Below are 13713 nucleotides of genomic sequence, written 5' to 3'. Positions count from 1 at the left end.
GTGCAAACTTGAACGTGACAGATGTTTGACCACCCCGTATTCAAGACAGGCGTAGCACAGACAGCTAATGTTGTAACTTGGTTTCTATGGCAGTGACTTCATATTATGCAAGGAAGTTGCATATACACAGCCCTGGTTGTCATGGTTCATGGTCCTTTTCTGATTATTTAATGACTTGGAAAAGAAAAAAATATATTCTCTACTGCAGCTAGTTACTACTGCTTTTATTCTTATTTTATTCTTTGTCATAGCAATGACAATTTCAAGTTAACCAATTTAAAGGCTAAATTATATCTTGAGATCTTCACAGGACTTTTGAGAGACCTTGATTTTTGGCTACTGCAGAATAGAACTGTGCCTTCCTTTATTATAACAACTTGAAGTTTTGCAGGTGATTAAGAATGCTAAATGCATGCAGCATGTTGGGCCTAATTCCTGCTTTTCCATCAGTTTTCTAAAGAGCGCACATTAGATGACCTTTGAAAGGCAGAAATAAGCAGTTTCCATAAAGCCTTCATCTGCTAATTGCTAGTTACTAAGAGTAGAAAAAGAACTTGAAATTGTGAAAAATGATTGTTTGAATCTGCACTTTAAGGATGGTCTCTGTAACCCTTCTCTTCCTTGTGTTCCTTCAATTAAGGGTCTCAAATCTAGAACTGGCACTGACACTGATTATGACAGGGCAAAGTTCTGGTAATGAACACTGTTGTGTATGGCTTTGTGTATTGCTTGGGGAAATAATAAAACTTGGTAAATATAATAAAGTAACCTCTGATTATCCTTTACTAACTTCTATAAGACAACCCTACTTAAAGATCCTGCATCTTTCAGCTAGATTACACTATTCTGGAGTAGAAGAATTCTCCAAAATTAACTGTGATTATTACATTAAATGAGTGAACAAAAATTGTATATTTAGAGAACAGAGCTATACATTTAAGTGTTTTTGCAGTATATTTTCAAATTTTTGAATTTTGAATTTGACTGAAAAATGTGCAGCTGTGTTAACAAGAGCCTCATTAAAGGTGGCATTGCATCAGTCATCTGGTTGGTTGGCTTTAGTTGCATGAGGAGTTGCAAACAATTGATGTGGTCTGGTTAAGCTGTGGCACAGAAAAGGGACAAGGAATCAACCCCTTGTTTGGAGAGTTTGCATGTGAAGGGGCAGGACAGAACTCTTGAATGTGTTCTCTTAGTACACCTGCAGACATCCAAATGGCTCTGCTTCCAGAGATGAGAGGCTTGCTGTAATATGGTATTGCAGGGCTTGTGAAGGTGCTGCTAAGATGACATCTGTCGTGTGACATAACAGGGTCTGCACTAAGCCTCCCAGTGATTTTTCAGTGTTACATGTGGATTAGATTTCTCAGGCATACTCTTTTCTTGCTTCCTGGTTATTAGTAGGCATTTAAGTTTTGCTGAGGCTGCTCAGCTTTGTCCATGACACCGCAAGCTGAGTCATTTTAGTCACCTTGGCTGTAGGTGCAGTGAAGTTGATCTTTTTACAGCTGCAGCTGTAAAAATAGGCTGAGAATAAAAGCCGTGTAATTGTTTCTGTCCAGTGTTACTTCTTGCTCACGTCAGAATAAACATCTGCTGTGCTGGCAGGATAACAAAATACACATTTGTCAGAAAAGTATAATAGCAAGCTTTGCTTGTAGTTTATAAGAGTGAGGTAAAGTGTAGTTGTTGCTGCTCTAGTGCTCTTCACTGAGAGGCTAAGAATGTCTACATAATGTGCCATAATGTGGTTAAATGGTATTTAGCACTGTTTTTAGTTTCTAAAAAACTTTTTCTGCATACACATTATGCCCTTTTAGTGTGTATTTTTTGCATTAAACAGAATTTGTGATATAGTGAAACACAGTAGCAGTTCAGTGCATGATGTATATTTCATTATTAACCAGAGTTTTTATTCTATTTTCATACAGCTGTGTTAAAATGATCTCATTTTACTTTTTGCAGCTCTTCTTATCTGGAAAGACCTATGGGTACAGACTACAAAATACAGTAACTAGTGAAAGAAAAAATACACAAAATTCTCTGTTATGTGCTGGCTAATCAGTAATTACTGTTTTATTTGTGAAAACATAAAGGTTGATATCCAATGGACATTGCATAATGGCAAGCAATAGTGGTTTGGGAGTTTTTGTTTGCATTTAGACAATCAGCTGGGTTTTGCTTCTAAAAAGGGCTTTTTATTTTTATGAAGTGTGCATACATGTTTATCTAAATAACTTTTGGAAAACTAAAACAGCACCTGTTACTACACATATCCTTTCAAATCGAAATACAGCAAAGTGTATGCATAGCCCAGAGAAGAAGCCATGTGTGTAAAATAAAAAATAAATTAGGAGGCTGCCTTGTAATGGAAAATACTTAACTGTAGGTTCAGCATCTGCTCAGTGCAGTTGAAACTTCAAGCTCTGGTAGAGTTTTCTGTATATGGCAATTTCATGGAACTTTAATTCTCATCTTTGGTTGCTGTCCTTTTCTCAGGACTATCTTACTGTTTTTAAGCTTGATTTCTTACACTGCTATCTTTTTCCTTCTGTATAAACTTTTTATATGCTTATTTTTAACTAACAGTTTAATTAGTTTGCTCCCCTCCCCAGCATTTTTTTTCTCTTGGCTTACATTTAGCCAGTATGTATTGCTTTATTATAGCAAATGTAGTTTGTAATAATGAATACTGTGGGGACTCTTGTAAAATACTTCATGGTGAAAGAACACATGAAGCATTCTATTCTGTTGTGGGGAAGTATTGAGCAGAATACTAGGATAGTTCAAATCAGAACATAGATCTTAGGCAAAGTTAAAAAAGATGACTGGTCACAGAAATGCATAAATTCACCTGTCTTTTGTGCTTGTAAAAACTTCATGTAATCTGTTGTGTGACGGGAGGTAGATAATACACCTAAACTTTTTGGCTGCATGGAAACTAAACAAGCAGAAAGACAACAATTAACTTTACAAAATTAAATGTGAACCTTTTAGGTGAAACTGGCCTCCCTGTCTTGTGAGGGTTTCTAAAGTCCTGCATTCCTAAACATCGCCTTTCTGGCCTCAAGTTATTTAAGTACTAAAATACTTACTGAATCTGTAAACATGGTGATGATCATGCTGAATTTGCAGGTATGCATGATATGGTACAGCAGCCTCAAAATGCTGAGTACCTACAGGATTGAGGCTCTAGTGAGCATAGCAGAAATGCAATAATTGTCTGAGTTTAACAGTATACTTAGAACAAATTAGAGCTCTAAAGAAAATTACCATGTAGTGTTCTTATTCCCCTGTCAGCTAAACCATAAGAAGAATAGGTCATAACTAGGAAAATGAGTAATTGTTCTAGGGATGAATCTGTGTGATTTACTTTGGTAAATAAAATTGTAGCCATCCTTCAGCATGAAATGCACATTGAGTATTTTGAATGGACAAGATGCAGCTGAGTAGGTAGTTTATGTGGATCCCTCTTGCAAGTCATTCCAGGAAAAAGCTGGTGTGCTCTGTGTCCCAGATCACTGCTGGCTGCTCTCCCCTCTTCCTTGGGAGGTGCCTTCCCAGTCATCTCTCAGCTGTTTGGTTTTCCTAGGTACAGATCTGTAACGTGTTAAGGGTTTAAGACCCAAAATTGCTGCTGAAATTCCCAGAGCATGGAGTTGTAGCTGAAGTTTAAGATCATGAAGATTTTATTAACCATATATTGGAGCAAGTTATTTATTTTTCTGCTATATGATGTATTTCTTAATATTTATGTTTCCTTTATTGAATGCAGTGACACTCATTGAATATTTTTTCTTAGGCAGGCTCTTAATAAGAATTTGAACTAAATATTAGCTATTACACTAAGCAGAAAGCAACTACAGGGCTTCAATGCCCCAAGTGCTTCTTTTTCATCTTTCGGTATGCCATTCCACTGGGGAGCAAGAGAGTTGTTAAATGTTTATTTTACACAAACAGGAATTAGAATGAAACAAGAAGAGTCCCAGAGTGTAGTAGAAATAGCTGTTAATTGTTGTGTTTGGATATTTTTTAAAAAACCTCAGCACCCAAACCCACTACTCCACACTTTGAAGTATCATTGGTATAAGAAGCTGATTTTACATAAACTAATTTAGTTACTATTGGAAGTTCCAAGTTTTAAAGGAACACAACATCATTGAAAGGACAACAGCAAAATCAGTCCTATTGAAATAAGTGACTTTCTTTGTGATTTCTTACCTCACTGAGTAGGTGGGGATTGGTCTCTTTCTCCAGGCAGCAACTGACAGAACGAGAGGGACACAGCCTTAAGCTGTGCCAAGGGAAATTTAAGTTGGATGTTTGGAAAAAGTTTTTTACTGAAGAAAGAGTGATAAAATACTGGAATGGTCTGCCAGGGGAGGTGGTGGAATCACCATCCCTGGATGTGTTTAAGAAAAGACTGGATGAGGCCATGGTTTAGTTGAGGTGTCAGGGCATGGGTTGGACTTGATGATCTTGAAGGTCTCTTCCAACCCAGTGATTCTGTGATTCTGAGAACCATGTAAACAATACAGAGAACAGTTTATGCAAGTCCTTGAGAAAGGAATGTGCTTTGAATTCAAATCTCTTGAATAACCTGTGCCTACTTGTTATCAAAAGGGTAATGAATTCTTGCCTTCTAAGTGACCAGATTATTTTCAGCTTTATCTAACACTGCTGTCAAAAGTGTTAATGCATCTCAAACTGTTATGCATCCTTGAAGTAATGAATTTTGGGTTTTTTCCCCTTTGAAAACTGTAAAAGCTGTCAAGCAATGGAACTACTGTATTTTGTACTCAGTGGAATTGTAATTTCCATAAGTAATGCTCATAATGAAGAGTGCAATAATCACCCCAGTATGCATTTTAAGAATATTTCATGGGTTGGATGGTAATTATGTCTGTATCCTCAACAGTTTGGGTTTTTAAAATATGTACTTTATATTTGCAGATATATGGAGTTTGGGGGTCATCCTGTTCATGTTAGTCTGTGGACAACCACCATTCCAAGAAGCAAATGACAGTGAAACTCTGACTATGATAATGGACTGCAAATATACGGTGCCACCTCACGTGTCCAGAGAATGTAAAGAGTAAGTAGAGTACTAAACAACTTGGAAGCATCACAGAAGTGGATTTGCATTACTTTTGGGACTTCCCCATACTATATTATCAATGTATAGAATGTTCCTTGATACTCTTCCTTTTATGTCTCTCAGTTGTCATGCATTTTATAAAGAATTGAAGAAATTACTCACTACTGATTGGCTTTGGCCAACTCTTTGCCTGGACAAATTACCAGGTGGTGTTGAGATTATTCTGTCACAAGAGTTAGGAATGTACTGCTGCTTATCAATTTCTGTCCAAACAGCAAGTTACCAAAACCTGTCACACAGGAAGATTTGCTCATCTCCTACTGAAATTGCAACTCCAAATTAACATCCTAGGCTGTCAAGGGAGAAAAATATTTGGTCTGGAAATACCATATCCATTTAGAAGTCACAATTCCTTTTGATGTGTTTTTCTGCAGTGTTCACTGGAGCCTTTTTATTGATATGTTCCAGTATTTCCCATGCTTCCCTATTGGTTAATGACCTTCAGGCCTTTAAATATATATCCCAGTTGCATCATTTAGACTATTTTAAAATGTTTGTTGGGGTTCTTGAATCTGCAGTAGAGTATCTTTTAATTATCAGTACAGAGAACCAGATGCCTTTATAAATGCTTGGAAAATGCATTTGGTTCAGTCAAAAAAACTAGAGCAGCATCTAGAATTCTGTTACTTACCAAAGAATGAAGTTACAGCTGTGGTCATGGTGACCATTCCTTTCTTTACCTATCATCTGTGCAGTCCAGGAGTGTGATGCATAACATGGTGAGCAGCATCCTGGCCTGCATCAGCAGCACTGTGGCCAGCAGGACCAGGACAGTGATCCCCTGTGCTCAGCCCTGGTGAGGGCACATCCTGAGCCCTGTGTTCAGTTTCTGAGCTCTTAGGAAAGACATTGAGGTCATGGATTGTGTCCAAAGAAGGGCACTGAAGCTGGGGAGCAGCTGAGGGAGCTGGGGTTGTTTAGCCTGCAGAAGAGGAGGCTTGGGGACACCTTGGTGCTCTCTAAAACCACCTGAAAAGAGATTGTAGCCAGGTGGGGTCAGTCTCTTCTCCTAGGTGATAAGCAATAGGATGAGGAAATGACCTCAAAGTTAAGATTGGATATTAGGAAAAATTTCTTGTCAAGTCTTAGAACAGGCTACCCAGGGAAGTGGTAGAATCACTGTGCCTGGAGGTGATAAAAGAAGTGTAAATTTGGCACTTAAGATGGTTTAGTGGTGAGCATGGTGGTGCTATTTTACTGGCTAGACCTGATGCTCTCAGTAGTCTTTTCCAACCTTAATGATTCTGTAATTCTGTGCCATATCTGGTGTTCTTGTCTTGTCATTAGCACCCTGCAGTAACATGGGAAAGCTGCTCTGAGCTTGAAGAGCTTCACATACAGGAAGAGGTTTTAAGTACAATACAGGAAGAGGTTTAAGAGGGAGCTCTTATCAGTGAATTGTATCAAATCAGTCTCTTGAGATGCTGCATGGTGAGGCCAGGAACCTTACCTTTTGCAGCCTTTTGCTTAATATACTTGCTAACAATGATTTGCTTACACGTCCAGATCTGCTTTCTCTGTACAAAGCAGGAACAATGTACAGCCAGTTACCCAGGTCCTTTATAGGTTAGGTTTTCTTAGGGAAAAGACTCTGGGAGTGCTTAAACCTCCTTCTTGGAGTGAAAGCATTTGTGGATTGAGATGCATAAGCTTCAAGCAGGAGGCACATGTACTGCATTTGTGACATTTTACTACAGATGTAGTTTAAAAAAAAGTCAAATTAAATATGGAGTTTGTTCTCTTTCTGTCATAATATTAACTAAAGCAAAGAAACTTAAGGGTCCCATGTCTCACCCTGCCTTTCCTCTTGGTAAGGAAAGAGACCACAGCTAATAAAAAGAAATGTGACTTTTTTTACTACAGAATTTTTAAGAAGGTTGGATTAACCTCCACTTCTTAAATCTATACATCATCTCACACAGGAAAAAAAAGCAAACAAAAAAAACCCATTAAAAACTGTGATTAATTTTGTGCCTTGTGTGTGGCCTTGCAGTCAGAAGTTGCATGGTATAGTATATTCAGTGGAAGAGAAAGCACTGTATGAGAACTGGAGAACATGTTGGAGCAATAGAGTTTCTTTGTAACCTTGGCAACAAAACCATATATCCATATTTGTTGAACAAAGCCAAAAATACTTCCCCCAAGAATCTTCCATGTATAGTAAGTGAACAGAGATGTGCTGTGCTAATGAAGTCTTCTTTCTCTGTTTACTTGGGGAATTCATGCACTTTCTTCCCAGCATTTGTAAAATCTCAGTATCAACTCATTAGTAGATTTGTCCCTACATCATCCCAGAGTAGGGATTGGTCTGTTTAGTTTTTTTATATGTGGGTAGAACAAATCAGTTTTTTCAAGGATGCTGAAGACTCAAATTTCTGATAGTTACTTCAGAATAACATATTTCTGTTTATTTGTTGACATTCCATATACTTGTTCACAGCAGCAATAATAAAAAAATCACATTTCTATTACTTTACCATTTACTTTACTAGCTGATAGGCCACCTGTGACCTGTAATTACCCTATAAAACCTACTAAAATCAAATAAATGAGAAAAATCAGATTAATTATCTAGTACAGTAAATTAAACCTGTAGAGTTTATGGTATTTATAGTTTTAATAAACTGTTTCAGTTTAGCAGTATTTTTAGTGTCTTTGAGACTAAACAGTTTCCCATCACATTGTTTACTGTGGGACTTGAGAAGATCTGTGTGACCTGACAGCAGAAAATGCCTTCCTAATGTTGCTCTCACAACAGCTGCTTTTTTAAACACGTGTGTGCATTTTTGTTTAGATTTATTTTTTATTCACAGTCTAATTACACGGATGTTGCAGAGAGACCCGAAGCGAAGGGCATCTTTGGAAGAGATTGAAAACCATGCATGGCTCCAAGGAGTTGATCCATCTCCTGCAACCAAGTATAATATTCCTCTTGTATCCTACAAAAACCTGTCTGAGGAGGAGCACAACAGTATAATACAGCGCATGGTTCTTGGGGACATCGCAGACAGAGACACCATAGTGGAGTAAGTCGGCAGTGTCCAGATGGATGCACTTGGTTTTGTGCCCCTCTTGGTTTTGATTCAAGAACATCCTGAGAACCTTGGGCACTTTGGTGTTTAAATATCAGGGCATTCAGTTAATAAACAAAGTATTGCAGTCTTGCTCTGTGATAGGGTATTGTGGGTTCAGAAGTACTTAAGTATAACCAAATTTAGGAATAACTTCAAAAAATGTGTTGGAACACTGTGTTGATTCCTGCTGTAGCTGTCTTGAGTAAACCTAAGTGCTTTGGAATCCATGCTTGTTCTTCATCTCTCACACATATTTGAAGGGGACAAATTCTAGCATTTTCCCCTTAGCATATTTCCAGTGTACCTGAATCTTTGTTAATTTAAAATATTATTCCATTTATCTATGTAATGCATAATTGTCAGTGTCACTGAGGGAGCTTGCTAGAAAACTACATAGGTGCTTCTAATAGAATAAAACTGCCAAATTTCTAAAATATTCCCCAAATTGAAAGAGGTCTGAAATATTTTTTTCCTTTCTTAATGTGTTCAGCTGTTAAACACTGTTTATGTGGAAGGGAAAGCAGCAGTCTCACTTCCTAAGCTTTTAGCTGTGTAACAGGGGCAGCCATTCTGTTACAATGTCTGAGTGATGCTTACTGGTTTATGAACTTATTTTTGCTATAAACTCAATGTGACAGCCCTAAAATAATTAAAGTTTTCTTCCATTTGTTGCATAACCAAATACTGGTGCTTTGTGGTTGCATGTGCCAGTGGGAGAGCCCATCATTGGTGCAGAACATTAATAAAAAACAGTTGACATTTAAAGAATGGGAAATAAAAAAATAATTTCTTACTTTTGATGGATGGTATTCTAGGGATGTCTCCTCTCAACTATAGCTGAAATTGCTGGACTTGTTGGCCCTTTATTTTTAATAAAATTAAGGCATGCTTGTCAAAAGATCAGAAATGGGTAGTCCTGCTTTCAGGCACTCTTCCTGCTTGGGAAGCACAGCAAGCTGCAAGATGCATGTCCAATTGTTAGAAACCACTGATGGATGGGTTATTTCATGTTTTGTACTTTCCTCAGGGCATTGGAGACTAACAAATACAATCACATCACTGCTACTTACTTCTTACTAGCTGAAAGGATCCTGCGAGAAAAACAAGAGAAGGAAATTCAGACCAGATCTGCAAGCCCCAGCAACATCAAAGCCCAGTTCAGGTGAGAATTTAGGAATCTAAATGACTGGGAGGGGTTTTGGGTTTTTTTTGTTTGTTTGTTTTTTTAAATTGCCTTAATGAGAATATTAAATTTCTCAAGTACTGCTTTCTGGAAAATAGTAAAATACTCATTGCAAATTTTAATATCTTCAAAGGGCTGTAGACACTTCAGAAACTGTTCAGAAATCAGTTGCACGTAATATTTTCAATTCCTACCCTTCTCAGGAAATGACAAGGCAATTTGAAGCCTGTACCTAAAGAGGCAAGTTTTCACACCTCCTAGAAAAGGGTTTGTTCATTGACCTTCAGCTCCTCATACAAATTGTGTTATGTAATATCCCTGGAGAAAAATTAGTTGCATAATCCATAAATCTGCTGATATGGAATTAGTTATAAATGAGAAATCCCTCTAAATTTGACCTGTAGGTTATGTTCTTTTTCATGTCAGTTGCTGTGCCTGTTGTCTAATAAAAATTATTGAATTTACCATTTCAATCATCTACTTAAATATACTGCAATAGATTGGTTTTGTTTGACAAAAACTTGAATTAAAAAAACCTAATAGTAAGGGTTCCTGAGATTTTCCAAGCTTCAGCTTGTGACACAGTAAAACTAAAAGGAGAGAATTTGGCTTCTGGCATCAAGTTGGTATTGCCATGTTCAGCCAGTTCATTTGCTCTGCAGCCAGTTACCAAAGCATCCCACGTTCTCAGATACAGCAGAATATGCTTTAAAAAAACCAACCAACCAAAAAAAGAACCCCAAAACCAACCAACCAAAACACCCAACCCAAAAGGCAAATAGTATAGTTTCCACTTCCACATAGATACTGGAGGATTCAAGTTTTGAGCAGTTATTTTTCTTAAACATTGTTGGTTTTCTTTCCTGAGTTGTGTTAAACTGGGATCTGCTGGTATTGGATAAAATATTCATTGGCCCATCCTGAAAATTGTTCCAGTGAAGGTGGAGGAGGTACTGAGGCATTGTCATTAACTTTCATCCAGTCTTTCCAAAAGTTGCCTATTTAGGTAAAATACTGGTAATTGCTACTAGCAATAATAGCAATTGTTAGTAGATAATTTATTAATGAGAAAAGAATACTAAGTGTTTGTGCTGATGTTTAGCACTGCTAACTCCAGTAACACCTTCAGTGTTGTTTATCTGTATGACTTAGAGAAAAAGACAAAATAACTTGTTCATTCCGAAAGTTTCTCTGTGCAACTTCCAGGCAAAGTCATATGTGAAATCATTTAATAGGAGTAAATGCTGGGATGTCCTTCTGGTGCACAGTCATAGTTTTCCTTGGTCTAATTGATAAAAGTAAGATACTACTACGTCAAGTTAAATGCAAAAAAAAATGAACACTTGTTACAGAGTAACGACACACACTTGGGAAAATAGGTTAAAGTCTCCAATGGTTGTCACCTTGGATTCAGGCTTGAGATTTTAGAGGCATCTCTTCTGAATGCCATTCTGTCTCCCTGAATTAGGAGTTGATGCTCCATGAATGTTAGTGTTTTCAGTGTCTTAGGGTCTTTGTCATCCCCAGGTGGGACTGCACCCTGTACTGTGTGCACCTAATCATCATTCACTCATGTAGGAATCACTCAGTGATCACTAATGTAGGAAATGTTATCTTAGGTGGTTGCAGGTGCTTGAGAAGAGTTACTGTTGCAGGCATCTAAGGGTCTGCAGACATAAATGGTCTGGAGCTTGGTGTTAGAGAGCTCACCTCTGTTGCTTTGCCTCAGCAGTTCTCTCATGATGGATCATCCCCTCATTTCAATGTCAGCTTCTTTGAAAAAAGAAAGCCCATCAAATAGCCTAATACTAAGTATTACATATAAAACAAATTACTCTAGAGGAAGACCTGGAGTTCAGCTTCAAATGAAAATTGTAAAACTATAAAGTTGGCATTTGAATTGTTTGGGTTTTTTTCCCCTCAGTGTCACTCTTTCAGTAAAGAGCAGCTCTAGTTATATAAGAAACTGGAACAAAAAGTTCAATGAATCTAAATTATTATATGAATTAGTAAAGTTGGAGTAGCTGTAGCCTGCCCTAAGAGTATGAATTTTCATAATAAAGACATCTGCACAAACTTGGGAACCCTTGCTCTTATGGCCCCAGTAGCTGTTCTTTGCCTCCATGATGGTTCTAAATTCCAAGTGTTTCTATAGAATGACCTTATAGAACAGACAACTCAGTAGTGCATTACTTTGATTTTGACACCTCAAAATATTAAAAAAAATTAACTTACTTCCAACCTGGAGCTTGTTTTCTGTCCCTCTCTCCCCTCAGGCCCACTGGGAATAAAGGGAGAGGCAGCAGGGAAGGGAGGCAAACATGGGCTGCTATGAGAGATAAACATACTGTAGTGAGGAGGTTTATTGCCTGGCAACTACAGTACTGTAAGGTACTATATTTGCTCTTTATTGTGACAACTACAGAACTCTTCCTATTTTTGCTGACAAACCAGTCTGTTCTTTTAGCATGGCAAGTTCTTGTAAGATTGAGATCTTCATTTTCTGTCATGTTTGTAGTTATGTTTCTAGCATGTTTAAGTCCTATTTGTTAATTACAGGCAATTGTGTTTAAAATACACAGCAGAGCACAAGTCATCAGCAAACTGGGCCAGTGTTTCCCAGCATTTCTGGAGGCTGGGACCTAAGGGAGGGTGCCAGCACGACACCAAGGAAGACCACAGCCCAGGCTTCACTTCCTGTCTGTGCAGCTTGGCTCAGAGCTGCTGCTTTTGTTGCTTCCCTCCAGGTAGAGCTCCCTCCCCACTGGAGAGAGGCAGGTGAGGGCCACCAGCAGCTCCCAGTGAGACAGGCAGGAGCCTGCATGGCTCCACACAGGGAATGCACCACACACGCTTAGGAGGTGTGTGGGCAGCCAGGTCCCACTGTTGGAGGGTCCTGGCTTGGAGGTTTCTGCCACTGCTGGTTGAGCATAAGCGACCCAAGTGCTTCAAAGCAAAGTCTGCAGCAAGGCTGGGTGAGTTTATTGCTGGTTTTAGTCCAGCCTCCTCCTCAAAGTTTGTACAGCTGGAGAGAGAGTTGTCAGGAGACAACCTGGCACAGACCAGTATCTCACATTTCAGGGCCTTTTCTGTGCAGCCTTCAGAAAATGCAGTCCTGCCACAGCAAAGGGGTGTCTGAGCCTTCCCTCGTCCTTCAGCTTGACCTCCTGACGTGGCAGAGAGCAGGAAACTGATGTGATCCTTGTGTCTTTGTATGCAGCCTGTCAGGCAGATACCTGGGGTCACACTTGGTGTGAAATGTTCTCTGCTCTCCTCCTCCTCTTGCGTATAAACTGGGCCATGAAGCCATGCAGCCTTTTCTTTGGGCACACACAAAGTATGGTTGGGAATGTCCTGTAATAGGCTGTCCATTTGTGAACAGAGGTCTTTACAACAGCTTTTCATGCAGTAGTGAGAGTATTTTTGTTATGTAAATTTAAGAGATTGGCAAACTTTTTGACATGAAAGCCAAGAAATGTGGGGCCTATGCTTAGTGAAGAAGTTGAAGAATTGTTCAGTGTTAGCATGTTGGTCTGTAGATGTTGGTTTTTTGGATCAGGCTTTTAAAATAGCAAGAGTAAAGACTGACAGTCTTTGTTCTTAAGTTTATTCTGTGTGCATTACTGGAATATTACAATCTATATTAGGATTTAAAATTAAATGCAAATCATTAGAGAGTAGCTTGAGATACTGGAGATAAGACACCAGCTGCCCACTTGTAAAACTGATGGACACTCATGTTACTTTCCTTTTGATTTGAGCTAATGCTATTACAGAGTCATACGTTTTCAACTTGGATTTACAGTTTATTCAAGTGTCATATTTTAAGCCCCTTGAGTTCTCAATTCATGCAGTTGTATCATTCCAGATTCTCAGCTAAGGACAAATAAATGTATGATCTCAGTTTGCATGTGTTTAAGGGAACTTTGTAGAATAGAGCTTGGTGAGAATGAGAGACTGTTTCATCTGACTCACCTTTTCAATCTTACTCATGTTAATTCTAACCTAATTTTTATATTAAGAATATTGGGGGAAAACTCCAGGAGCGTCAGATTAGAAGTAGTTTGCAATACTATCTTCCTTAGGTTGTGCTTGAATAGGCTTGTACCTTCCTGTAGGTATAGTGGTGGTTCTGTACCAATCTCAGATTATTTTTTTGAAACACAATTATTTCAGGATTTTTTATTGCTTAATTCATTTTCTGAGAGCAGTGAAATCTTAAATTTTGATTTGACAGTAACCAACATAATTTCTAAACTGTGTTCTTGTCTAGATGGTTCCTTTCAAACAGCAGCATT

The 13713-nt window shown here is 38.3% G+C and overlaps 1 protein-coding gene across 1 annotated transcript in view; it reads left to right on the top strand.

The window, feature by feature from the left end:
- The window catches only part of SNRK (SNF related kinase), a 39969-nt gene that overhangs the window by 22235 nt on the left and 4021 nt on the right, over positions 1-13713 (top strand). Inside the window, exons 4-6 of the mRNA XM_064704731.1 lie at positions 4954-5095; positions 7972-8184; positions 9260-9394. Of these exons, the coding sequence (XP_064560801.1) occupies positions 4954-5095; positions 7972-8184; positions 9260-9394 (490 nt within the window). The remainder of the gene's footprint in view (positions 1-4953; positions 5096-7971; positions 8185-9259; positions 9395-13713) is intronic.

This window comes from Zonotrichia leucophrys, chromosome 2, assembly GCF_028769735.1.
Source record: "Zonotrichia leucophrys gambelii isolate GWCS_2022_RI chromosome 2, RI_Zleu_2.0, whole genome shotgun sequence".
Lineage (NCBI taxonomy): Eukaryota > Metazoa > Chordata > Aves > Passeriformes > Passerellidae > Zonotrichia > Zonotrichia leucophrys.
The sequence above is the reverse complement of the archived record's forward strand: the minus strand, read 5'-3'. Positions and strand labels throughout refer to the sequence as shown.